The sequence below is a fragment of the Lasiosphaeria miniovina genome (genome assembly GCF_030549165.1).
Source record: "Lasiosphaeria miniovina strain SMH2392-1A chromosome Unknown B0T26scaffold_5, whole genome shotgun sequence".
In the NCBI taxonomy this organism is placed as follows: domain Eukaryota; kingdom Fungi; phylum Ascomycota; class Sordariomycetes; order Sordariales; family Lasiosphaeriaceae; genus Lasiosphaeria; species Lasiosphaeria miniovina.
In genome coordinates this window covers 856,934-882,693 of record NW_026848224.1, presented here as the reverse complement: position 1 = coordinate 882,693, position 25,760 = coordinate 856,934, and the positions used below count along the sequence as shown (strand labels likewise).

Below are 25,760 nucleotides of genomic sequence, written 5' to 3'. Positions count from 1 at the left end.
CGAGAATGGGACTGGGGGTTTCGTCATGTAAGTTCTCACCCTATTCACCGTTCAATATTCTCCCTCCATTCTTCTTTAGTCTTCCCTTCCTTATCTCCATTAGCTTTCCCATTCTTGGCTCCATGTAGTCCATTGCCCATTCGCTGTGGTAGGCTCCCGTCAATCAGTCGGCAATCGATTCGGATCCTGCTACTTTCCCCTGAGGCTTATAAAGAGCGGGGCCAAACCAAACAAGCTGTTGTTACGGCAGGCCAGGGGGTCTTCAGTTATTATTTGTCTTCTTTTGTTCGGTGTATCTCATCAAGGAGCTTTTGGAGGATATCATGTTAAGCACTAACTACGTCTGGGGATCAAAGAATAGCTGGCGCAAAAAAAAAATTTCCAACCGAATCTAGATAATTCTTTTCTATACCTTTACCTCCCTTAAGTCTTGGCTAAGCTACGCGCCGAGCTGTTGTGTCTCCGGGACTAACTATTACTAGCATGCTAAAAGTCTCAGCTCTTTAGATCGTTCGCGTATTCAATTTGTCTGGGATAAATCTGGCGAGCCCGTTCGAGACGTGTAATGGAGGCATACGGCTTCACTGGGACATGCGGATGGGAGTGTCGAGGAATACCGGTACTTTTGGCTTACTGGACTCGGACTTGAGCTCCAAATCTAGTGTCTGGAATTGTATACGTTGAAAGTGGATCAGTGTTAATATCCCGTTCGGTTGAGCTGGCCGTGGTTTATCGGCCTTAGCCTATCAAGCGCTAGATTCGGTAATTACCTCCTCGTAGAAGAAATATGAACGAGTTTTCCGCACTTGGAAGTTTGGAGCCAGTTTCTTGCTAACGTAACTCTAGTGCCGGAGACACGTGCCAAATCGGGGGCCCAGATCATGGCCTGACACTTGGTGCCTAGGCAGGCGGTTATGTGGATCCGGGAAACCGCGCCTGCCCGGACCTCCCTAATCCGGGGTTGCGCACTTTTCACACATTGGAAATAACGTAGGGATAGAATTTCTGCGGGGTTGCTTCTCCAACTCCATTTCTCCAAGACCAGGGGCCAATAACAGGTCTGTCATTCCACACGTTCTCAACGCCTGGTGAAATTTAATCGGAGCGGGGTTTCGAAGCCAGCATTGTGCGGTGGAATTCCGTCGCCGGGAAGCGTCGATCAAGGAGGGCCACCCAGCACCCAACCGCTTACAATCACCAACACCATGCCTAAAGGCCACGGCCGACCAATCGCGACGCTCGCTAACTGCACGACCTGCTGTAGCGAGCCTAGGCTACAAGACCTTGTCGGAACGCGATCACGCGAAAGTCCAGACCAACAGCTGAACCCATGGGCTAGCCAAAGTTCCAGCCATGCATCGGGGCGGAGCGACGGATGTGGAAGAAGGTTATGGATGGTGACCGCCGTGCTGTGCCCAATGTCGGTAATATAACGACTTTGTCTGCTTTTCGGCCGAGTTGTAGAATCCCTTCGGTTTTCTTTGCCGCCATGCTACGATGAAGCTCATTGGTCTTGTTTCGCTGGCCGCCGGGGCTTCGGCCACGTTCGGGGGCAACCTCAACTATCAGTCGCCGTCGCTGCATCACCCCTCGCTCGGCGTGTCCATCAGAAAGGTAGTTGCCCGCACATATGCAACCTCGCCATGGACACCGGCGCAGCTCAACTTTACACACGGTGTGGCATCCGGCGACCCATACTCCGACAGCATCATCTTGTGGACGCGAGCGGCACCAGGCAGCGACAATGACAAGTCCAACGTTACTGTGAGCGGCTACGCCGAGCTCTTCACCCACGACAACGACGGCTTTGTCAAGGCGAGCAAGGCCACTGTGTGCGTCGACTGGAAAATCTCGGCTACCAAAGATTTCGTTAAGGTTGCCAACAACGGGCGGACGTACACCAGCTCCGACGTCGACTTCACGGTCAAGGTCGAGGCCAAGAAACTAAAGGCCTTCACCACCTACTACTACCAGTTTTCCATCTGCAACTCCAACAACACTTCGCCACTGGGCCGCACCAAGACGCTCCCGGAAAGAAAGAAAAAGGTGTCGGCGCCCATCAAGCTGGCCGTGTATTCGTGCAGCAACTACCGTGAGTTCGGCCGGAATTTCCCGCACAGCGTAATCTGACCTTCCCAGCATTCGGCTTCTTCAACGCGTACGGGAACCCGGTCAGAAAAGATAGTGTCGACTACGTGCTGCATCTCGGCGATTACATCTACGAGTACCAGAACGGGGCGTACGGCTGGGGAGACTCGCTGGGGCGAATCCCTCTCCCGAACCGAGAGATTGTCACGTAATACGGTACCCATCGCTCCATAGACCTGACCAACAAGCTTACATTGACAGCCTCTATGACTACCGGAAGAGAATCGCCACCTACCGAACCGATCTCGATCTCTACGCCAGCCACCAAAACTTCCCCTGGATTACCGTGTGGGACGACCATGAGGTGATCACCAGGCCCTAAATAAACCAACAGAAAATGAACCGTCATGCTAACTCATCGCAGGTCGCTGACAACACGTACAAGGACGGCATGGCGCACCTGAATAACTCAGAGGAGTCATTTGTGCACGATGGCGGCATCTCGGTTGACCAGCGCAAGGCGAACGCCGTGCGCGCCTACTTTGAGTGGATGCCAATCCGCCAGGTCGAGATGGACGACAATCTGCGCATCTGGCGCAACTTTGAGTTTGGCGACCTGTTCGACCTGATCATGCTCGACACGAGGCAGTATGACCGGAGCATCACGGATCTTTACTGGGTACGTTCTCACCCTTTGGTCCGATATTTTCCACTGACACACCCAGAACACGGAATACATCCAGGAAATCTCCAACGACAACGGGCGCTCTCTCATGGGACCGCGGCAAGAGTCGTGGTTCTACCGCACGATGCGCGAGAGCAAGGCGCGCAAGACGCTGTGGCGTGTCGTCGGCAACCAGATCATCTTCAGCCGCATCTCGCAGTCGGCCAGCGGGCTGTTCAACTACGACCAGTGGGACGGGTACCTGGCGAACCGCAACCGCACGTTTGCCAACATGTACGAGCACAAGATCGACAACAACATCATGCTGGCGGGCGACTCGCACGCGTCGTGGGTGTCGGACCTCGTGTGGCTCGGCGAGCACGGCTACAACGCCACGTCGGGCAACGGGTCCGTCGGCGTCGAGTTCGCCGGGTCGGCCGTCAGCTCGCCGTGCCCCATCGGGCAGAACGCCACGCTCAACACCACGGCCCTCGCCTCGGGCTTCCTGACGGCGCTCAACCCGGAGCTGCAGTGGCAGGACCTGTTCTACCGCGGCTACTTCGAGCTGACCATTGGCTACGACGCCGTGCAGGCCGCCTTCTTTGGTCTGCCCGACCTCGCCACCCGTAATGGTTTCGAGATCTCGCTCGCGAACTTCACCGTCAGGCCTGGCGAAAACCGCCTGCACCGCTACGGCGACGGCACGACGGTCTCGTCGACGGGCGCTGTCGAGAGGGGGAGTCTGCAGCGCGGCAAGACGCTCGCTTCCAATTTGACCCACGATACGGCGACGGGCAAGTATTTTGTGTTTGGGGGGGCAAAGTGAGATGTGGTATTGGAGTTTAGACTAAGCGAGGAAAGGGGAGTGGGAAACCCTTCACGGCTTGTTCGTCTCGTCGCTTCCTTATTTGTCTTTCAATTCCGTTGCCCAAAGGCACGGTTCAATCTTTAATTCAGGTTTTCTCGCCTCGTATGTACTGTTGGTAAACGGGAAGGAGCGAGCAGGCGATGGGCGCAGTTACCTTGGTACCTACTTAGATGGGCAACTTGCTAAAAAATCACACTGATCCCTCGTCTCGTTCGGGAAGTAGGATTTCCTCGCTCGTTTCTTGTCATTAGCCCTAACCGAACAATAACATCATCATCACGTTTCATCTGAATCTACAAGATGGACGAGAAACAGGGCGACCCAGTACCAATGAAACACAGAATTACAAAGTTAGACATTGGCGAGGTAGGCACCTGTCCAGTCCTGCAATCGAACACACAATTCCACCGCGGCTTGGTCGATTACGCCCGCTAACATCCACCCAAACACAAAGACATACATTCACGGTTGGCGGCGTGGCAGCGTCTACCGGCACCGGCCGAACAAACACCGCAAGCCCGCATGTACCCCAGCCGTCCCTCAAATCCCACCAAACAGCTCCACCACCGAGACTTTCCCAAGTAGCCGAGCTAATCCCTCGAAGATGGTCCGCGTCCGCGGGTGGCACTTTGGCGGCGCACGGCGCATGGGCTACCGAAAGCTTCGGGGACGCATTCATCAGTTTCGTTGCGTCACTCTCCTCGCCTCCTGGTAGATCCGAAGGCAGGCGAAAGACTTCTCCGCCCTCTCTCGGGTATATAGGTACAAGCTCAAGGCAGCCGCCGAGACGGGGCGCCAGATCGTATTTGCGGCTGAGGAAGACCACTTCCGAATGCTTCAAAAGCTTGCGAAGAAATTCAAGGCGCGCAACGAGGAGAAGGCCCGAGAGGAGGCCAAGGCAGAAGCGGAGGCCAAGGCGGGATGGGAGGACGAGAGAGAATCGGGGGACGAGACAGACGCGGAGAACCAGGCCCAGGCGGATAACAAAACAGAACCAAACAACGAGGCTGGATCGGAGGCCAACACAAAACCGAAGACAGCGGTGGGACCAGAGACCGAAACAAGACAAGAACCCAGGGCGGGAGCGCAGGCCGGGGTGGGATTGGAGGAGAGACTATCGAACAAGTCAGAAGCGGAGGACGAGACAGAATCTGAGGCTAAAACAGAATCAGACACCGAGGCAGGACCGGAGAGCAAAAGGAAATTCAGAGTTGACGAAGCTATCGAGAAGGACTGGCTGACGACGGTGGAGAACTCCATGGTTATGGAAAGTCTAATGACGGTCACCTCCCAGTGGGAGCCGCGGGACAAGCGGGTCCTGGAGGTGCGACAAGGCAAATGGGATCCGGATTCCAAGGACCCGCGGGTGAGACGGCTTGCCGAGCTGAGAAAGAAGATACTACTTGCTGAGAAGGGCTGGTGGGAGCTAAGGGGCTATGATCCGCTCAAATGTCGCATGGAAGAGCTCGCCCTCATCGCGCCTTGGGCGTTCGAGCCAGGCGGCGTGGGCGAAAGTCTCCAAGGAATATCTCGCTCGACATAGCGCAAGGGTCGGACGCCCTAGCCGTTAAGTGGTTGAGGGACGGATGTTGGTTGGCTTTTTAATTACTATTGAACTTAGCGTCCGTGTTTACCTTCGAAGGAGGGCCGTTAGCGTTCCGTAGTAACCAGATGGTTGAGCGTGCTGGGACCATTCAGAGTTCAAGATATGGCGGCGTTTCAGAGCTCGCACCTGGCTGCCCCTACTCCGGGGCAATGCCCGGCACGCCTTTTTGGTCGAGGGTCCGGCAGCGATAGGCCCGTTGGTTGTAACCATGATACATCCGGGCGTGTGTGTGTGCCGGATAGATGAGCAGGATTGCGTACGCGTACAGCGTACCCATGACATCCCACTTTGACTACAACAGCCAGAGCCAACAGAGAGCCCCGACCCCCGCCGAGAGGCAACATTAAAAGGCGTCCCTACCTTGGACGTTGGACTTGGGCGCCGGTCGACTTCTTTAAAAGGCCTATTTTCTTTTACCCACGCCGAAGGACTCAACTTGCACCCCTCCCGTCACCTTTCCGGCTGTGCCCATCCATCCATATGCATGGGTTACTGACGCGTGGCTTGCCTTCCAGGTGCGGCCCGTCCGAGTTCCAGATCACGGGCAACATCCGCGACATTGAGCTGTGGCAGGACGCGCACGAGATCGACGTGCCGGTGCTGCTTCTGGACGGGCGCCACGACGAGACTACCGAGCTCTACTTTACGCCATGGTTCACGGAGATCCCAAAGGTCAAGTGGGCCCAGCTAGAGAATACGAGCCACATGGGCTTCTCCGAGGAGCGCGAGCGCTACAGACAACTACCGCTGCTCCCGTAATTGCGTCCTTGGAAGATCCAGCAGCCGGTTTGAAGATAGGGAGAGGAAGCCAATACTCTGCATGTTGTACGGGATACGCCGAGATGTAACTGACTGCACGTACGTAAGAAAATCTCCCGGATCTCCGTAGAAGAACATAGAAAGCCTTCATCACGTTTAGGCATGCCTTTGCGTGACCGGCTTGGTAGATAAGCTGTTACCACGAGCCTTGTTGTGCCGTCATCATAAATTCCAGTATCAGACGTAAACGGATGAGAGCCCCGAACCACAGCAGAACTAAAATGAACCTCGACAGTCCACTCAACCCTTAGCCGAGCACGACAAGCTTCATCTTCGGCTGCGCCTTGCTCCAGGCATCCTCAAGGATATCCCCGATGCTGATGCGATATGCAATGCCGGCCCTCCACATGACCTGCAGCACAATCTTCTCGGCCGGGTGATCCCCAAACATGGGCCTATTCGTGGCCAGAAGAACGAACTCGTAGTCGCCCTCCCCGGCGGAGCAAGTGCCGTCATCGGCATCGCTCGGGACGCAGACGTCCGTATGGCCTACCGGCTGTTGCTGCTGACCGTCGCTTCCCTTATGAACATTCCAAATCTCGAAGTGGAAGGGGGGTGCCTGGTAGGTTGTGTTTTTCTGCACCGGGCCAGAGACGGTAAAAACGGCAACTTCGGTCCAAAAGAACAGAAGTTAGTTGTCAGCGATTCTTGACAGCCTTTTCGCTGTGAGATGTGGGAGCTCATTTGCAATCGAGTCCAAGGTGACCGCCAGCGGGCTTGGGGAAATGCTACCTGGATGTGGTGGTAGCGAGATCTCGGTGTCATTGCTGATGATCATGGCCACCCGGACAACTCTTAGAGGGCAGTTCCGGAGAACATGGTACATAGGTTCTGGTGTGAGACTGGTTCCAGATGCGTTAGAAGGTCGCCCCATGTTCGAGCCAAGGACGGTCTTGGCCGTTGTTCCTAAAGCTCACACTTACCCTAACTCTGTGTGTTGGTTCGCGATCCTCAATCCCACTTTCCCAATCCATCTGAGGGGCGACCAGCTCGGAAACGGAACCTTGCAGTCCAAGCTTGTCATGGGCAAGGTTGTCAAACTCTCCCTTCGTTTGAGTCTGGCTTGTCCGTTATGCAAACTCCTCAACCAGCAGAGGCCAAGGTCAAACCTCGCGACTGGAAGGGCCCAGAGGAACGCAGATCCCATTTTTCTCTCAAAAGCGTAGATTATGGAACTGAAGGCATCGTAAGCATCTCCAGGGTCCGTCAGGTTCCTGGTCGAGTACTCTCCTATCAAATAACTGAACTGCGCCCACGACGCATCGATCTCATCATCTCCCGAGCCAGATCGCCGCTGGCTGTCAGGGTTTATGAAGCCTTCGCCATTGCGGAAAGACCACAAGTCCGGGACCAGAAGGTTGGGGTCCGTCTCTGCGGCGATTCCCTCTGTCCAAGTGCAGCATTGGCAGCTCCAGAAAGTTTCGTCATCCGTAAAAGCCAGGGTTCGTCGCGAGAGTGCCCTCTCCTGCAGCGTCCAGCCTCGAGTGGTCCAAATCGTTTCAGCGACACACGATCGGCCGACAGGCCTCTGACTTTGGCTGGTGACGACGAATAACGCCGGCGCGCAGTCCGAAGGCTCTAGAACCTTCATGGAACGCTGGTGGAAAGCTCGCGGCAAGTTAACTCCTAGCAACCCAGCGGACGCATCTCTGCCGCTTGCGGCAATGACCGTTACCAGGGCGGACTCCCAAATATCGCCCATGAACGCAAGGTGGGTGGCCTTGTCCGAGGTGTCATCCTGCAAGATGCAAAGCGCGTCGACCCAAAGATATTGAACACCCAGCCTCTGAGTGAGGAGCATGGCATCTCCAATAGTCCGCGATACCTTTCCGCTCAAAGAGCCGGGAACACCCAACTCTGCGCTGTTCTGGCGCTTTGTGGAGAGCTTTTCAGCTTAGCCCCATACGTAGCTCAGGGCCAAATACCAAAGCGAGGTGATATTGATATCCTCGAATCGTTGAATCGCTTTGTTCGCCACGTCTATGAGGCGAAACACTTTTGCCCTATCGAGGAAAGAAAATACAGTCAGTATAAGATTATAACGGGATCTTGTTTCGGCAGTTTTAGGACTAACATCTTTGGCTTCCGACTCTGAATGGCGCATTCGCCGTGGCTTGACGAGCATCTACTGATCCAAGAGCCGAGTAGTTTCGTGGAGACCATAGAAGAAGACTTCCGACCGCATAGAATCAGCATCTCGTCTCGGGTAGTAGCCTGGCCTTCAAAATGGGCTTCAATGCTCGTTGGTGTGTCCGGGTCGAAGGCCAAGAGGTACTCACGAAGCGGATAGTAGGTCTTTCTCAGCGGAGGTCCCAGCGGCCCAGTCAAATGTCAAGGCACACAGTACAAAGACCACTTCCTCGGCCTTTGCCTGTCTCATAGCCTCTACTACCCTCTCGTGCAGTCTAGAAGTGTCTGTAAGTCGGAAACTCATGAAAATGCGGTCTAGCGTAGCCGAGCAGCTCATCCCTTCGACAAGCCGGCCTGGCTGCGCTTGCTTGAAATCGTGAAACATCTGCGAAACAACATCGCAGAGTGAACAGGTAGTGGCTGAGCGCAGAATTCTCTCTGCCAAGCCCAATTCCCATGTCTGATCACTGAGGCGCTTTTCTGGCTCACGCTTGAATGGCCGATGCCCGGAGATATCGTGGCCGGCTAACAGCAGCCGTAGCGGCCCAATAGTTGGAACTCGAAGATAGTCCCACTCGATGCGCGAACAAAGATCGCATAACCGCACGCGGTCCATCCCGGGCCTGGCGGGCAGGGCTTGCCGATATTAGTGCCTTGTCACGATTTGTTCTACTGGGGAGCAAATGGGGTACAAAAGAGCGAAAGAGACGTCTTGTCAGAAATTCCACAGAAAAGCTGTTAGTGCGCTGGTACTGATGTAGGCAAATAAGATGATTTGACGGTGTTGTTGATGATTGTGCTGATGTGCTGATGTGCTCGATTGTTGTTGCTCGAGGGAAAAAGTAGGGCGCTGCGTGACCGGGCATCTCGATGGCCACGGGCGCTGTCAAGTGCTGTCCTGCTGACCTAATTTTACAGGGTTAAAATCCGACATTCTGACCAACAGAAAACCGTTCCTTCTGACACGTCTACATACATGTACGAGTAGATTGAGGCTTGAATCTCATGCCAAGATACTTATCCGACCCCGTCTCCGACACACCACTAAAAATAGCACACCGTGCAAGAGCTGAGTTAAAAGTCTACCCACACGAGCGTCGATAAACATGCGGCAAATCTAAGGCCCTTTGGATGTGCTGGCTAAAATTGGGGTCAAGTTAAGGTCGGGCGCGGGAAACTCTAGCCGGGGCCAAAAACAGGGCCCAGGTACAAGATTGGGCCCTGGATAGAACATGTGGTCCCGAAAGTGGTCTCTTCCAGGCAGCTCAGCTCCAGCTCAGCCTTAACGCAGCGGGAGCTCAGCTCTAAGTCCAAAAAGGGATTTTGGTGAGCCCAAGTTTCGTCTGTGAGTATCTGTGATACCGTGTACTGTGATACCGTGTACTGTGATACATGGTATGATGCCATACACTGGTCACATCAATATGACTTGGCGAACGTGGGCTCCCTTCTCGTCAAACACGCCCATCCACCAGCGAACCAGGACCATGCCCCAGCCGGCGCGCCGATAGTGTCCCGGCAGGCTGTCGTCGCAAGGCTGAAGGAGCAGGATCCAAACGAACAACTGCTCGCGCGAGTCGGCGAAGCCCTCCTACACGCGCTAGTGCGCCAGCGCAAGACAGCACATTCGACCCGACGACCGCTCGTGATCGTCAAACACGCCCTAGCCCACCTTGTCCGGTTGCTCCTCTCAAACATCGCCAGCCAGCAGAAGAAACATCGGCCCGGCCCTGGTACCAGCTCTCGCATAGTCGTCGTGCATGCGGCCTGAAAAGTCCATGTCCATCAGTCCCTCGTAGCAAAACGCCTGGCACTTGAGCGGGCCCCGCAGCGCCGCCGCCTCGCAAACGCAGCCCTCGACTGTGGTGCGCCCATACGTCTCCTGGAGCAGGACGGCGCTGCAGACATGGACTCGTCGAACAGTGCCGCCTCGAAGCCGATGATTCCCGTCGTGGAAGCCTACGACTATGATTCCACGTCGCGCACGTCGCGCACGAGCTTCTCCCGCCCGAACCACTGTCCGCTTGCTCCTCGTCAAGCCGCCGACGGCATGACTCGAAATCACCCGAAGAGGACGCGCCGCCGCTACCGACCCAAAGACTCGGATGCGGGGGCGCGAGTGCTATTGCTGGCGGGCGCGCTGCCGGCATACCACCCAGAAAATGTCGACAAAACGTGGGTGAGGGAGATGCGGAACTTACTTGGACTGACTGTTCGTAGAACTCGAAGTGGGCTAATTTGGCCTCGCTAATTGTTTTTGGTTCTACCTACTGCTAGTCCCGCCTGAAACCGTTGCCTTTATTAGCTTCGAACAAAATCTTAATTACCCGCAACCCCCTCCCCCCACGGTAGCCGGCGTCCTTCCTTGAGTTCGACGGTCAAAGCGTCTTCATCCGCCGTGAAGGCAACTTTCGGTAGCCGTATTTCCGCCGTCCCGTTGCGTTTTCTCGTCGTGTTAACAAGTCCACGGCTGTCGGCGGCCCTTGAGCCACTGCCGTGTTTGGCGCATGAGGGCCAGGTGAATTCTAGCGGGAAAGTAGCCCGCCCGTTTTCTGTCACGCACTTGAGACATGCATCCTGAAGTGACCATTCATCGTATCCTGCTTTCTATGAGAAGACGCCGGCGGGTGTAAATCGATGGGTGCCGTGGTGGGTAAGGCTGACGGCGGCGAATGCGGCGGCGTTGAGCACGTGGGATTATGAGGTTGTTGATCTTGAGCTTGTCAAAGCGAAGGGGCCGGTTAATTTGGGTGCGCCTGGGGGTGTGAAGGAGAGTAGGTGCCTAGGGAGGGATTTGGGTTTGTGGTTTCCTGTCGAGGTGGTGATCTGGAGGACGGAACGCATACAATGCTGGAATCAGGCAAAGGTAGGTAATTGGATGTTAGTAACAAGGATGATGAATATTTTGAGCTGAATTGAGTAACATGATGAAATTGCATCGGGCTAGTAAATTCATGATATATCATGAAAGATGTAAGAGAAATTTGTTTTGCTTCTCCTGCCCTCGGCCCGACGACCACCATCACCGAATGGGCATCTCATGCACCGGCGGCGAGCTCTCCGTATGCCTGGCAAGCGCTTTTTCAAACGACTCGAGCTCGTAGACGCCCGGCGACGCTGGCGCCTCGTTGAGCGTCTTGTCAGGCGAGTCCAGCTCCAGGACGGCCGTGTCAGCAGCCTCTTGCAATCCAGCCTCGGCCGCTTCGTGCACGCCCGTGTGCGTGTCCACTTCCGCCAGACCCTTGATATCTTTGTGCCCGCCGCTGTTGACTTGCAACTCGGACATTTCTGCCGTGCCTCGTCTGGGTCCACTTCTCCTTCTCCGGCAGAGAAACACTAATATTGCAACGGCGCTCAGCCCTGCTACTGCACCAACCACAATGCCAGCAATGGCTCCCCCCGAGAGTGGTTTCTTGCTATTATTCTGGTCAGCTACAACCGCCTCGGCCGACGGCCAGCTTGCGCGCCAGCTGTCGAGAAATGCGGAATCGGGTTGCGACTTCAGCGTGCGATTCTCGGCCTGGATCGTGTGCACGAGTGACTGGCCCATCGCAGGCCCGGGAGCCTGGGCGAGGAAGGTCAAGTTCTGCTCGTAGTTGATGCCAAAAAATGACCCCTGCAGGAAAGCCCTCCCCAGCTCCCAGTATCCATTGTTCTTATCGACATCGTGGCACGGAAAGTACGGAGTCGGCATCTGGACGATGGGCTGGTCGAGCGTCAGGTTCAGCAGCGTCATGGGGATCTTGATGGTCACATTGCGGGCGTCCATGTCGGAGAAGACAAAGGACATATAGGCGCCGGAGTTAATCAGCGGCGCGTAGCCCGGATCTGTCGTGTCCCACAGCCAGTATCCCGTGGCATTATCGAAGTGGACGGGTAGGTACCTGGCGGCGTTGGCGCACGTGGGGTCCGGGAGGTGCAGGCCCGGCACGGCCGGGTTGGGCAGGATAAGGACAGACCCTTTCTTACCGCCAAAGTGTTCACCAGCGTCGTCGACGGCGTCGCCCTGCCAGATACTGCTGCCGGCGTCGACGAGCGGTGCCGTGAAGTGTTTGGCCCCTGTCTCGACGCCTAGGAACACGTCGAGCAGGAAGATGAAGGGAACGCCGAGCTGCATCTCGAAGGCGGCCACCGTGCCAACGACCCGAGACTCATCGTAGCCGCCCAGAAGCAGAGACCCTTTTTGGTTCAGCGGAGCGCTGCCGAGGTGTAGGCCAAACGAGTTGGTCTTGACGACGCCCTGGCTCTTCATTTGCTCGATGATGCTCGTGCCCACAAACGTGGTGTTCTGCAGATCGACATCGGCCGGCCGGCCCAGTGCGAGGTTCCCGACTTCTGGTGTGTATGTCGTGTTGAGGGGGTCGCGCATCAGGATGCGTGAGGTGTTCATGGCGTAGATGGTGGCGTTGATGTTGGCGTACCCGGGCTGCTCAGCCCGCGCGTTGATCATGGTGACCATATCTAGAATCCCCTGACCCGTCGACAGCTCGCGGGCGTTGTAATCAGACAGCACCATCTCGTTGTTGTCGCCAAACTCGATCCACGGCCGCGTCGCGTTGGCGCTCTTGTTGTAGTATCCCCCGCCCTCGGTGGTCAGCAGCTGCGTGATCACAGACCCTGTCGGCCACATGGGCACCAGCAGCCCGCCAACCCACTGCTCCAGCAGCGACACGCGCTGGTAGCTGCCCAGCATGATAACGGCGGCTTGCCATGGCCCGTCGGGGCCGATCTGTCCTGTGCCGTTGATGGAGAATTTGAGGTAGTCGAACTGGCTCCCATCAAAGGTGTAACTAATATCCGTAGTAAAGGGGACTTGAAACACGTCTGCCGCGTCCACCAGCCGCAAGTAAGACAATGCTAGCGTCGCTGCGGCCAGCCAGGGCCTTTGCCCGTGCACATTGAGAGCGAACATCCAATGTCACTCGGTTTGGGCACAGTGGAGGATTCTGTGAGCGGACGCTGCGAGGATGAAGTGAAGAGAGGGCCATCCCGCTCGAGAATCTCTGGGGTACCAATTCACGTAAGATAAGAAGGTAAGCTTTGGGTGTTCGTGGGCTTGGCCCTGTCTTATCAGCCCAGCTGTGTGCATTGTCGTGTTCGATGGTTCTGGCGCGTCTGTTGATGCAATCCGCACAAAGGACAGGGTCACCACAGGCCACCGATCCTAGTTAAGCTGCATCCAAAGGCTTGGCCTGCTGCTTCGCTTTGTGTTGTCAGCACTAGTTCTGCTGACAGACTGCAGGCTGAAAAAACTCGGTCCAATCGCTGGCCTCTGTATGGGGTACTCCAAGGGAACTGTGACTATGAAGAGATTACATTAATATGACCAGGGAGCTTATCCGTGACGCTGACTGTCGAAGGTGTTGTGGTGACAAAATGTGTAGAAAGTGCATTGGCAGGCTGACTCTAGGAGGAGGGAAGTCACCTCGGGCGAGCCAAAGAGACGGGCGCTCCCGCCATGGGCACGGGCTAATCCCCGTACTAAATGTGTGGGCGAGAACCCATGTGCGGGCTGGTGGCCCAAGCGTTCAACCAGGGCTAAGCCCCGCAACAGAAGGGCAGTTCAACGCCACGACCAATGCACAGCACATTGCCTCCGTCTTCAGTGACGATTTTGAGTCCTCGTGCCCAGAGGTGTAATATGTCGTGGGATATGTCGTGGAATATGTCGTCCGCCAGGGCCCGGATCCTTACGGGCCGTACAGTCAAGGGCCCTGAGGGCAATGACACACCGCGTTCACTACTTGTGCCACAGCTGCAGCACCAGGCTTGGCGAGACGCACCGTCAGCACTAAAGCTCGATGTCAGTGCGCCAGGCACGCTTGACTCGCTGCAGTTCGTTGAAGACAGCGAGCATGAGAACGAGCTCGGGCCGCAAGAGGTAGAGATAGAGGCCAAGCCATGGGGGCTGAATTTCCGCGACGTGCTGATTGCACTCGGTCGGTCGTGAGGAAGGCAACGGCCTAGGTGCCGACTGCGCCGGTATCGTCACGCGTGTCGGGCGGACTGCCGGTCTTTCCATCCGACCCGGAGATCGCGTCTGCATGGCAGCTGAGGGCTGTATGCGCCAGTTCCCGCGTGCACACCAGGGGCGCTTTCCGAGAATCCCGGACTCGCTTTCGTTTGAGAGCGCTGCGTCTGTGCTCGTCCCGGGACTGACGGCATACTACAGCCTCGTGGGAGAGTGCATGGCGCCTTTTGGGCGATTTGTCGGCATTGGCTCTGCCGACATCGACGCCAATTCTGGACTGCCTACATCTATGTGTCTCCAAGAATGTTTCCTTCCGGGCAGTGCACCTAATGTGGCTGACCGCCGATGTCACGGCTGGCTTGCTCGAGAACACGATGCGGCTGCTGGCCGATGGCACCTCCAGCCGCTACAGCCACTGCACCTGTTTCGGCTGCCTGATCTCGAGAATGCCTTTCGGTTCCTCCAGGGTGTGAAAAATATTGGCCGCATAGCGATCATACCACATGGTGATGACGCAGTACCGGTATGTGTCCATATTCGTTCTTATTAGGATTTTGTCTGTCGATGCCCCCAACTGCTCGAGAGGGTCCAAGGGTGGCTAAAAAATTCATCTGTACATGAAGCAATTTGTCGTGGAGCGGCGGTCGTACGCCTTTGACGCGGACGCTTCTTACCTGATCGCTGCCGGTTGTGCGTGCCAATGTCTAAATTAACTAAGTACGTGGGCGATGAGGCCGTGATCAGTCGACTATAGGGCTAGTCGGTACAGCAGCGTTCCCTCGAGGGGAGCCCTGAACCTGTACGGCTCGCTCCCAGGACTATCTCACAATGAGGATTCGACAGCAGACGCCAAATTCAAAATACAACAAATGGCGTATGCCCTCAGAGAGCTTCAATAGTTCGCAGCAACACGTCAACGTCGTGCTCCGTCATACCATCCCCGTCGTCTCGCAGCATATTGGAGACATCGCTCAGTATGCCTAGAGGGATGTAACACCCAGCCTTGGCGCGTTCCAAGCTCCTCTTAAAACGGCCCGTGTGCTCCCACTCCCGGGCTGCAACCTCGGCTCCCTCGATCACTTTGTTCGGGATGCCGCACATAGCTGCGCAGTGCATGCCGAAAGAGCTCTCTGCAACCCCGTCCTCCAGCTTGTACAAGAACGTGATACGGCGACCTACATCGTCAACGTAAACCCGCATCCGTCGGGGCCGGATTTCCGGGTGCTTGTCGAACTCCTCGGCCAGAGAGCGGTAGTGAGTTGCAAAAAAGCCTACACAGCCGATATGGCTGGCGATATGGTGCAAGACTGCCTGCGCAACAGCGAGTCCGTCATACGACGAAGTACCTCGACCAAGTTCGTCGAGGATAACAAGCGAGCGAGGAGTTGCTTCGGCCAGGATTTTTTTCGTCTCGGACAGCTCGATGAAAAATGTGGACTGGGCAGCAAGGATATTGTCATTGGCCCCAAGACGAGACATGATTCTATCAATAGGCGTCAGGCGAGCGGAGACGGCCGGAACGTAACAGCCGATCTGGGCCATGATGACGGCAGCGCAAGTCTATCGATGGTCAGAACGGGGTAAACAGCGGCCACATACAAAGCACGACATCATCACTTGCCATCCTTAGAATCGTCGACTTGCCGGCTGCGTTGGCACCAGTGAGCAGATTAATCTTGGCCTCGCTGCCGCCAAGCTTGATGTCGTTGGGAATGAAATCGTCGACCAATATGCACGGGTGCTGTAGCTCCTCAAATTCGACCACGCTCCGCTTCTCGTCGACAAATATTGGGCGGCAGCGTGGCTCGCTCAGGGAAGACGATAGGTTTGCCAGGCTCATGAGGCAGTCCAGCTGCGCAACAATGTTGATGCTCCGGAGCCAGGTCTCCGAGTCCACGTCGAAAGTCTGGTAAAAGCTAGAGGTAATGTCACGGACAGTCTGCGAGTGGAGTTCCTCGGCCTCCTGCAGCTCCCGGATAAGGCTGTCTAGCTCTCTGAAGTAATATCTTTTGACAGTTGTTGTGGCAGATATCTGCCGCCAGTCCTTGGGGACCTTGACGGCTTTCGGGACTTCGAGTTGGTAGACCTCCTTACTTACATCAGCGAACTTGATGCTCCGATTCTTCAGGGCGCTCTTCTGCTTGGTTAAAAGAGCCTGAAGCTCGCTCTTGATGCGGCCAATGTTATCGGAACTGCCGTCGAAGTCGTCCCGGATTCCTCTGTTGGGGGTAAACAACCCTTCCTGGCGGGATTTTTCGCGGTCAAATGCACCCTTCCAGTAATCGAGAGGTTCGCTCAGATTGGGCATAGACGCCAGAAGCCGTCCTAGGATGCCGTTGCTGCTGCTGCTGCTGCTGCTGCTGCCGCTGCCGCTAGACGCACGCAGTAGGCTTATGGTGTACTCAATCTGCTCGAAGCTTTCCAAAACGCGGATAAAGTCGTTGGGTTTGCAGCTACCCGCGCGGATCCGGGAGACGAGCCTCTCAAGGTCAGGAATCTTGGTCATCCCGGACGATAACTGGTCTCGGATGTTGCAATCGGCATTCAAGGTGTCTACCGCGTCTAGACGCTCGTTGATTTGTTGGGCATTGTATAGCGGATGGCAGACCCACTGGCGGAAAAGGCGCTTACCAAACGGCGTAATGCAACGGTTGAGCAGCTTGAATAGCGTCCCCTCGCCACCTCCGTTTACGCTATTAGCGAAGATCTCTAGGTTGATGAGGGTCTGCCCGTCGAGGATGAGAGTACCGTGGCGGTGGATGGGGTTATAGAGCTGGAATTTGCCCCGGGAGATGAGGCTGCGCTCAAGCTTGAGCGTACGAAGGTAGTGGACAAGAGCGCCGAAAGCAGACAGGAGCAAGTCGCTATCTCGGGCTTGGGCCAATGTTTCCGGCCAGGTTGCCCCTCCCTCCGATCCGAAATAGTCGCCAGAATCAAGCTCCCGCCGCGTCGTGTCGGCATCCCAGAAGGCAGTACCGGGCTTGAGGTGATTCCAGATGGTCATTGGCGTCGTGTTGTTCTTGAGGATACGTTTGGCCTTGGCCGAAAGATGCGACTTTTCCAGAACCAGCTCTCGCGGCGACGTCTGCACCACCAAAGTTTCAAACTGGGTCAGGTCCGCGTCGTCCTTGAACTGGGAGACGTAGAACTGACCCGTGGCAGCATCTACAAAAGCAATGCCGAAGGCTGGCTTATCATCGATGATGGACTCTTTGATAGCTGCGCAGAAGGTTGCCATGTCATCGTGAAGCATGGCCTCCTCCACCAAAGTCCCACCAGTCAGGACGCAGCCAAGCTCGCGTCGGATGATCTTGTCCTTCTTAGCGGCAGCGCTGTCTCGCACCCGCATCTCCATGCCCAGAGCGGATTCCATCTCATCCACCCTTGCCACCTTGAAGCCCTTGGAGAGGAACTGGTTCGCCCACGTGTCGAAGGAGGTCACAGGAAAACCAACCATTGGCATGTTGATACGTTCCGTGACCCTGAGGTCAAAGAGTTGGTGGCCGAGGATTGCATCGTTCTCGAGCAGCTCGTAGAACTTGCCCTTCCTGAAGAAAACTACCGTGTCCCAGTACCTCTGCTTGACTGTCCAGTACTGCTTCTCAAAGGGAGTGAAATTGTTCCAGACGTGAGGAGGAATGAAGAGGGTCGACTTGTCGTACTCGGGATGGTCCGGCGTCCTCTTTTCCATGTCCATGACGTTCGCCAGCCACGCGCTTCTCCCTCGCGGTTGCTTGATGTTGTGGGCCTTTTCCTTGCCCTTGCTAGGAAATGCTGTAGGAGTTGGTTGCAGCGTTACCGGGCCGGGCTGGGCGGGCCGGGCGGGCCCAGCGCTGTTCGGGTCGTATCGCCATTGGCACATGGCTTGGCCCTCTTGATGATCATCCTGGCCTCCTGAAGGGGAAGGCACCGTCGACCGTTTGCGTGGGTTGTTATTTTCAGGCTGCCGCTTCCTCTTCTTTTCCTTCTGCTGCATTTCGCCATCGTCGGAGACCGCGATGTCCTCCATGCCATGAACGACTGGGGATAGGTATCCGCTTGGCGTACGGTTGTCATCGCTGTTGACGTTCTTGTTCCTGATTCCGCTTTCTTCTTCTTCTTTGTCGTCGTCGTCGTCGTCTTCGTCGTCGTCGTCTTCGTCGTCGTCTTCGGCCTCGGGAAGAGCGGTCCTATCCCATCTGTGTCTCTCATCCTGGTGCTCGTCCTTGCGCAATGGTTGGGTGCAGTTAGCAGCCTGTTCCTAAAAGAGACAGCCGTTAGTGAGCTGAAATGGCGTTTGTGACTACTAAACGGAACCATACCCTCCGGGCGGGACTGCTTGCAAGCGTCAAGACTGAGAGAGGTCTGGCCTTGAGTGCCTCCGTCTGGTCTGTGTTTGGGGCGTGCGTAACAGTCGAACGGGAGGATGACGGGGAAGCATTAGCTTGAGCAGAAGCGACCTTGGAGAAAAATCCTAGGATGCTCTGCTGCTTACCCACCAAGCCTGGAGCAGGCTTCTTCGGGACGGTTGTGCGAGCTGCTCCTCGAGAATTAGCCCCCATCTTTGTCGCTCAACAGCATCTAGCACAGGTATCTTGGTGGTAATGTAGAGAAACGTGAACATCGCAGCAGAATCCGGGCGTTGCTACTACCCCGCAACGTTTCCAAGAGATTTTTCAGGCAAGAGGCGCCACGCCGCGCTGGGGGGTTCCAGGGGTGGCGGTTTTCGCGTCCGTGTTAGCCTATCCCAAGCCCTACAATAGACCAGGGGATCAGCGGTATGGCTCAGGTTCGTTGGCAACCGAGTGGCTTTTCCCGAAGATTTTTGTTTCGTCGTCCCTAGTATACTAGCCCCCGGGGCGCCCTCGTGATCTTGGCTAATTTTCGCGATTGACTGCTAAGGCTTCCTGGGGCTTCTCGGTCACGTCGGGCGATGTAGATCACAGATGGTTGACCTGGTTCAATCAGCTGGGGTGTAGGCGGACATGCGAAACGACGATAAGTTCATAAGACGACCGCACGCCGGAAGGGTTTTCTTTTTCTTTTTCTTCTTCTCCATTTTGTTGGGAGGCGGAGAAACCTATTTTATTTATCACATTAGGTATAAAGTAACATGTGTGTTGGTATATTCGAGTGAAGATATTGCGCGCTTTGATGCCAGGTGCAAGCGCAAGAACACCAAAAGAAAAGGGGTCAAGAATCTGGTGATGTAAACAAAGGAAAGGAAAAAAGCAGTAACCAGTATAACCTCCCTTGGCCCGGATGCAGGGCTCCAGGCGCCTGGGCATCGAATGGACCAATTTTAGCAGGAATTCCGGTGGAACAGGCCCCCAAGCAGCGTGAATAGCGGCCTTCAACGCCAGCCCGGTAGGCCGCTAAGGGTAGTGGCGCTCAATCCACCGCTTCATAAAAATCCAAACATCTCGATCGGGTTGAGGTCAGGAGAGTGGGGAGGCCAGGCAACGTGATTAGCGCCCGGGAAATGCTCTGGCATGAAGACCTTTGCCGCCTTGGAGCTGTGGGCAGGCGCATTAGGCAGGCACATTAGGCAGGCGCATTATCCTGTTAGACCTTGAACCCAAGATTTTGCACCCAGAATTGCCTGAACAAAGGGAGAATGTGCTCCTGGTAGGTAGCCGGGTTGATCTTCCCCCGGGGTTTTCCCAGACCAACAAAGAACCCTTCGTGTTGCCGCAAAGCATACCCAAAACATCCAGCCGTTAGCCCTCATACGGACCTTGGCGAATTCCTGGGGGTCTTCACCGGGGAAACCCATCGCAAACTTGCGACCAGAGCCCAGTCCGTTGGCCCAGGTTTTGTCCGACCAGGCCCAAGACTCCCCGCACTGCGTAGACATGAACCTGATTCTGACCGCGAGAGCCCGCTTGCGCTCGGAGCATTGTTCAGGGCACTCCCGCTCAATGACAGCTGAAGAGACGCTGAAAGGCAGCCGGACCACTCCAGCGAATGGACGAAAGCTCACCCCTGCAGGTGGCTGGCCCGCCAATAACCGGGAAGGGTTCGGCCGTCTGACCCCAGCAATTTTACAAGCGCGTTTTGCGAGATGCAGACCGACTTGACTTAACAGACCGACTTGACTTCGAGAGCTTCAGCTTCGAGCCGCATTTCCAGTTCCCTTCTGTGCGTCCTCTCAGGGCGCTGTCACTCGCCTCGATGGGCATGTCTTTGCCGATCCGGTCCCTGTCGCTTACTCTGCTCTCTGTCACTACTAGTCTGCGCCGACGATGCGCCCTCGACCTCTGACTTCCTCAGGCGCTCCTTCCCCTCAGGTCGATAACCCCACCAGCCACGAGCCCAAAGTCGCAGCGAGCTAATCCAACCGTGCAGTCATTGTCCTCGGCGACTATCTCTACGTCGATGGAGGCGAAGTAGCCCAGCTCTACAGCGGGCAGAATGCGTCAGCAACCCATCCTTCATACCCGAGTACGTCTTTCCGCCCTTCTCCACCCGCTACCACTCCATTACCTATTCTATAGGTAGCTCAACATCATACCACCAGTGAACGGCACCATCTCCATCCCCCTCAAGACCTCGTGGACGAACGCTCCGCCACCTTCAAGTAATCCCCAAAATCCGCCCCGCTCTTCAAACAGCAAGGCACCTGGCGTGACCCGTCCTAATCGGCATTCTACATCTGGGGTGGCGTCACATCATACTTTGTCGAGCCCACGCCCATCACCATATAGAAGTTCTCTACCGATGGATCGGGCAGCGGGTCGTGGGGCGAGGAGACTCCCCGGGGGGATGCCGTTGTCGAGCTGACCAAGGCCGTGCGGGCCAGCCAAGGGTCGTGGGCGCAGAGCAGAGACGTGGGATACTTCCTCGGCGGCTATGCCAGTGAGTACACGGATACGAGCGTCACGGGCGATACGTGTCTCGCGTTGCCAAGGCTCTTGTCGTATAATATGGTGACGGGTGAGCTTGCGAACTCGTCCTCTGAGGGCCTCGGCCCATATGGTACTTTGGTTGGTGGTGCTGCCGAGTATCTTCCCTTTGGGCCGAGCGGGGTGCTGCTCTTCCTCGGAGGACAGTCGCCCGTGGCAACGCAGAACTGCGCTTGGACGGGGACGGACTTTAACAACCCGACGATTTACATATCGGTGGTAGGAATTATCTCATCCCTGTCCCCAGCGAGACCTGTCTGACAAGTCCGCAGCCAAGAAGTGGTACTCGCAGCAGACAACAGGAGCGCGGCCCACCCGGCGCGAGCGTATCGTCCAAATCTAGACCACCTCTCTTTAAGCAGGGCACCCAGAAATTTTATCCACACTCGACGATGGAGAGGACGGTGCTGACGCCGCCGGCCAGAGTACCGTCGAAGATGGTGGTAGTGCCCCACGGCTACTGCCCGCCGCCCAAGGCGCATGTCGTCGTGTTCCGCGGCGCGCCGACGGGGAAACACGTCGACGCATAATCGCAGTGGCCGAGCCCGATGACGGTCAGGTAGGAGCTCGTGTCGCAGTGAGCGGCGGCGGGTCTTTGTGGCAGTATCAGATGGGGAAGCCGTAGGTGCATTCTTTGGTGTACAAGACCGTTGAGCCGTCGGTGCAGATTAACCCTGGTGCCGTAGTGATGGCGCTCGGTAGCGGCGATGCTGCTGTGACGGATGCAGCTTTGGAGGTGGCCTGTACAGATCGCGTGACTTGGGGTTAGGCCGTGGCGACGGCGCCGAAGAGGGCCGCGCCAGTAAGGATAAGTCTGGAGAGCATGTAATGTGGTGGTCTGAATAGTGGCTTGGTGGTTGAAGGAGGCCCAAAAGAAGGGTGCCTCGGGACTTCTATAAACAAACAGCCAAAGTGGCATCGCTTGGACCACCATCTTGTACCTCAACCGACGGGCCTGGGTACCAGCCCCTTCCTTCACTGATCAAGTCGCCAGATCTTTATAAATACACCGCACCCTCACCTACTTGCTCATTTTCCACTTCTCCCTTTTCCTTTCCGCATCACTGTTCCGAGTCTTGCTTCGGCCAATAGGAAACGCAGCGTATACACACAACTGACGCGCCCATGCGCCGCCACCTTGCCCTGTTAATAACACCTCTCTCATCGCCGGCCGAGGTCTGCCTGATCTTTCCTCACCGAGGTCCGCCGCGACCTTCCCCTCCCAGGGAGGCTATTTCCACCCGCCTCCCCCTTGTCTTCTGCCTCTCCGCATTTGCCCTCGTACAGTGGGTTGCCCGACATTCAGACGACAAATTGGCTACTTCGTAGCTACAATAGGAGGGTCCTGACTCACGACGAGGACGCCCTTCCAGCTATTGCGGCATTCTCGCAATCCTCAGCCGATAATTCGCTGGCGGGTTTCTCTACGGTCTGCCAGAAATGTGCTTTGATGTGGCGGTTGCCTAGTTTTCTAGTTTCCTGAACATGATTGGATGGGTAGCAGCATGAGAAGGAGGACGGCATTATCTGGCAGACCAAGCATCCTAGCGTATCCCTCGGGCCCTTCCTGGTCCTGGCTTGGGTGGGAGGGTCCGTTTGCCATGAAATAAGAGGAAGGCCTGGGACTGTTCGACCGGACGGAGCCAGAGAACGTACAGCATTTTGGAGAAGAGAACATCTCCATTACTAAATGGTTTACAAGCAGCGCTCCAACAGGTTTGCCAAGGCGCCGCATTGATTCTTGGTGGCTGGCGGAGCGAACTCGAAGGATGGACTACGACCGGAGCGAGCCTCCATCGGACGGATGGGAACAGTGCAAATCGGGATGGACGCCCCCGACAGAGGGTAAAGTGGGTGCTAAGTGGCCCAGGAAGCCCGACGGATATTGGGAGTATGTTTATCGGCACAAGAACCAACCCAGGGCTTGTATTGGTATCCTGTTATATCCTGTTCCCACAACAGCAAACGCAAACGCCGAGTTGATACCGGCCTTACCTCCACAAACACGGTACATCATGTGCGAAACAAAACGCCCTAGCTTTTTGGGCATGCCGTTTCCCGCCATCTCCGGAGGATGATAGATACACAAAACTAGCATGCCTTTTTGATGGCGCTGGCGCCAGAGTTGGGTGCTTATCAAAAACTTTCTCGCTACCGAGGGTCTCTCAAAAAGAAGAGGATTTTTTCTAGCCCAAACACAACAGCAGTGAATTAACGAGATTCAACAATTTATGACCTTACTACTTCTGACGGCATTCCACCATTGAGTGCCTAGCACTATTAGTTCATGAGCTTACCCCTCCTACGCGATTCAACCCTAGGAGCCCCTGTCGTACGACCTTGCAATTGAAACATCTCACCAGTGTGCGTATTGTGATTCCATGCAGGGATTCGCTTTATTTGTGGCATTTTCCAGGCAATTGTTACATCTGACAGCCTCCGTGCTACCTGAAATTATTGCTCACAGTTCCTCCCGTCGTACATGATCCTGCAATCTGTCAGATGTAATGCTGGTAGCTAGGTGTTACAGATAGGATGAAATCATGTGGAGAAGGTTAATAACGTAATCTTGAAAGAAATCGGAAGATTGAGAAAACAATGAAGCCATCGATGGAAGATCAAAGGACAAATTGGCGAGCATGGAAAGGTGTAAAAGGTACCCGCTCCGTCAGAAAACTGGCCACAAAATAGATCAATCAATCATCTCTTTTCCATACATCATTTGCACCAGTGCTTCCAACACAATCACAGTGTGCCCAGTAATAGGGCCGCTAAAGACTGGCCCTGAAGAACACACTCCGGGCCGGGCTTGTGGGACTGCAGCGAAAGCAATCAGGGTTCGCGCTTTTGAAGTCGTACCAGAGACATAATTAGGAAATACGGCTTTTACATAATATAGACTCCTGGCTCCTGGGTTACGATGCTCTCCTCCTGCTCGAACCATCGCTTCTTATTACGCCGTTCCCTAGCCACGAGGCATTCTGCGTCATGTCAGAGGTCGGTATATAACAAGCCGAGAGCCTTATCGTAGAGGGAATCTCATGTGACTCTAACAACAGCACTACTCACAAAACATTGGACGCCACAATCGTACTATGAGCAGTGAATCTTAATCTATTATAGTTATCCAACAGCTACTTGGTGGTACAAATGGTGACTCCGACCTATTGGATGGCAACAGGCGTCCTCATTCTTGACCATATCGAACGACCAGAGACGTCTTCCCGTCTTTCCTCCTTGAATCACGCAATGTAGCCCGTGTGATGGTCCGCTTCGAATTCGACTTCCTAGCCTTCAGATTGTCCATCACCTTGCGCAGATCGTTGGATAATAGTCACAGCTACTTATGCGCTCAGCTGCGAGCTTTTTCAACGTCATCTCGTCTTTGCTCCATCTGGCAGGCATGCACTATGACCTCGAGCGGCTTCAAAGTCTCGTTGGGTCGCAGTTGTGGAAGCAAGGCTTCGTGATTCAATGTTCCTGCAGTTGACCGTGGCCGCGGGATGATAGGGTGGCTGTTGCCATGATCTCTAATAATGTGCTTGCAGAATCCAATCCAACCTTGGGCTGAAAACAGCCGACTTCTAATCGCTGACGAGATATCCTTGGCAAACGCAATACAAAAGCAAAATCTCGACGGCGCAGGCAATGGTATGGTCGTCGCTGTATACTTTAGGCCAGACCCTTCATCCTTGAGCCCACCACCACAGCCCGAGACTTGGCAGCTGAAAACCCACAAGAGATTACTGGGTGGCTAACTTTCAATATTTTCCCGACCTATCCAGAGTAGGTTAGCATGTAATTTCCACCATTGAGGACTTGGCCAAGTCTTCTGTCGCGGCGGGGCGGAGTGAATAAAATGAGTGCGGAGGCAACACACCTCCAGAGCTTTGAGGGGTTGACACATAATTGACAAAAAAAGGATTTCACAATGCATTTCTGCACGGATTCTCTTATTCTTGTGGCCGCCACGGGATTCATCCAAGCCGTGTCTGCCAACAGCGCGGCAACCTGCACAACGCCCATCTCGGCACTCTACGCACTCCATCCAGAATGCGCGCGATCCTGTCTCGGATGCGTCGACTCGAACGAGAGCTTTTCGCACAACTGCGAGATCAACGGCAATTGCTGTCGGGGCTCCACGGCCACCACCGTGATCCCGCTCGTGTACGGGTGCGTCGAGACGTCGTGCTCTGCCGCCGACCGCCAGGCCAGCTGGGCTGAATTCCTGAGGAACTGTGCGAACCACGGAAACCCCGTCTCGAGGGCTGATACGCCTGCTGGGTACTCTTATATCAACTTTGGTGAGTGTGCGGCCGCAGCCGCAGATTTCGGCTCAGGCGTGTCACTAACTCCCGTTGATGAAAGATGTCACCACAGGAGCGGATACTCCCTTGTCAAGTGGTAGTACAACAGGCCCGCAAGTACCAAGCACGGCAAGCTCCTCAACAGTTGGCAACGGGGCGGCGTCACCGACTCAGACCACCATCCAGACCACTAACTCGGACCAGCGGGGGAGTAGCTCTGGGTTACAGAAGGGGGAGATTATCGGAATCGCGTTGGGATCTGTCTCTGCCCTCTGCGCGGTTGTCGGCTTGGGCTTGCGATGGAGGCACCTGCGGATGGAGAAGAAGAGGGGTTCCGCGGCGCCAAAGGCAAGTGAGCCGCAGAACTCCGAGAAGGCGGCACAGTGAGCGTGAACTTGATTGAATTTGGCAGGGAGCGAGGTT

At 55.5% G+C, this 25,760-nt stretch overlaps 9 protein-coding genes across 9 annotated transcripts; 6 read left to right on the top strand and 3 right to left on the bottom strand.

Moving 5' to 3' along the window:
• Window positions 1–1,044: 1,044 nt before the first annotated feature.
• On the top strand, window positions 1,045–3,900 carry B0T26DRAFT_714747 (PhoD-like phosphatase). Its single transcript, XM_060442207.1, has 5 exons — window positions 1,045–2,092; window positions 2,140–2,296; window positions 2,350–2,452; window positions 2,513–2,767; window positions 2,814–3,900. Exons 1-5 carry the CDS (start codon window positions 1,498–1,500, stop codon window positions 3,576–3,578), a joined length of 1,875 nt encoding a protein of 624 aa, XP_060293930.1. The 5' UTR covers window positions 1,045–1,497; the 3' UTR covers window positions 3,579–3,900.
• A 324-nt stretch (window positions 3,901–4,224) lies between these two features.
• B0T26DRAFT_677047 (uncharacterized protein) lies at window positions 4,225–5,163 on the top strand (the record flags this gene model as incomplete). Its single annotated transcript, XM_060440049.1, has 2 exons — window positions 4,225–4,331; window positions 4,383–5,163. 2 exons carry the CDS (start codon window positions 4,225–4,227, stop codon window positions 5,161–5,163), a joined length of 888 nt encoding a protein of 295 aa, XP_060293929.1.
• Window positions 5,164–5,706: 543 nt separating this feature from the next.
• B0T26DRAFT_649402 (uncharacterized protein) lies at window positions 5,707–5,985 on the top strand (the record flags this gene model as incomplete). Its single annotated transcript, XM_060438089.1, has 1 exon — window positions 5,707–5,985. The coding sequence occupies one exon, from the start codon at window positions 5,707–5,709 to the stop codon at window positions 5,983–5,985; it is 279 nt and encodes a 92-aa protein (XP_060293928.1).
• A 222-nt stretch (window positions 5,986–6,207) lies between these two features.
• B0T26DRAFT_341678 (heterokaryon incompatibility protein-domain-containing protein) lies at window positions 6,208–7,935 on the bottom strand. The gene is made up of 3 exons (XM_060434484.1): window positions 6,969–7,935; window positions 6,778–6,887; window positions 6,208–6,654 (listed from the first exon to the last, which is right to left on the bottom strand). Exons 1-3 carry the CDS (start codon window positions 7,844–7,846, stop codon window positions 6,293–6,295), a joined length of 1,350 nt encoding a protein of 449 aa, XP_060293927.1. The 5' UTR covers window positions 7,847–7,935; the 3' UTR covers window positions 6,208–6,292.
• Window positions 7,936–11,197: 3,262 nt separating this feature from the next.
• B0T26DRAFT_752821 (uncharacterized protein) lies at window positions 11,198–13,087 on the bottom strand (the record flags this gene model as incomplete). Its single annotated transcript, XM_060445582.1, has 1 exon — window positions 11,198–13,087. One exon carries the CDS (start codon window positions 13,085–13,087, stop codon window positions 11,198–11,200), a length of 1,890 nt encoding a protein of 629 aa, XP_060293926.1.
• A 753-nt stretch (window positions 13,088–13,840) lies between these two features.
• Window positions 13,841–14,125, top strand: B0T26DRAFT_650534 (uncharacterized protein; the record flags this gene model as incomplete). The annotated part of the gene is made up of 1 exon (XM_060438189.1): window positions 13,841–14,125. The coding sequence occupies one exon, from the start codon at window positions 13,841–13,843 to the stop codon at window positions 14,123–14,125; it is 285 nt and encodes a 94-aa protein (XP_060293925.1).
• Window positions 14,126–14,790: 665 nt separating this feature from the next.
• B0T26DRAFT_341576 (putative DNA mismatch repair protein Msh6) lies at window positions 14,791–18,888 on the bottom strand. Its single transcript, XM_060434483.1, has 3 exons — window positions 18,448–18,888; window positions 15,768–18,386; window positions 14,791–15,706 (listed from the first exon to the last, which is right to left on the bottom strand). The coding sequence occupies exons 1-3, from the start codon at window positions 18,685–18,687 to the stop codon at window positions 15,029–15,031; spliced, it is 3,537 nt and encodes a 1,178-aa protein (XP_060293924.1). The 5' UTR covers window positions 18,688–18,888; the 3' UTR covers window positions 14,791–15,028.
• Window positions 18,889–20,305: 1,417 nt separating this feature from the next.
• On the top strand, window positions 20,306–21,560 carry B0T26DRAFT_752818 (uncharacterized protein; the record flags this gene model as incomplete). Its single annotated transcript, XM_060445581.1, has 5 exons — window positions 20,306–20,357; window positions 20,474–20,569; window positions 20,646–20,752; window positions 20,833–21,249; window positions 21,303–21,560. The coding sequence occupies 5 exons, from the start codon at window positions 20,306–20,308 to the stop codon at window positions 21,558–21,560; spliced, it is 930 nt and encodes a 309-aa protein (XP_060293923.1).
• A 3,345-nt stretch (window positions 21,561–24,905) lies between these two features.
• B0T26DRAFT_714730 (uncharacterized protein) lies at window positions 24,906–25,758 on the top strand. The gene is made up of 2 exons (XM_060442206.1): window positions 24,906–25,334; window positions 25,399–25,758. The coding sequence occupies exons 1-2, from the start codon at window positions 24,962–24,964 to the stop codon at window positions 25,722–25,724; spliced, it is 699 nt and encodes a 232-aa protein (XP_060293922.1). The 5' UTR covers window positions 24,906–24,961; the 3' UTR covers window positions 25,725–25,758.
• Window positions 25,759–25,760: the final 2 nt, after the last annotated feature.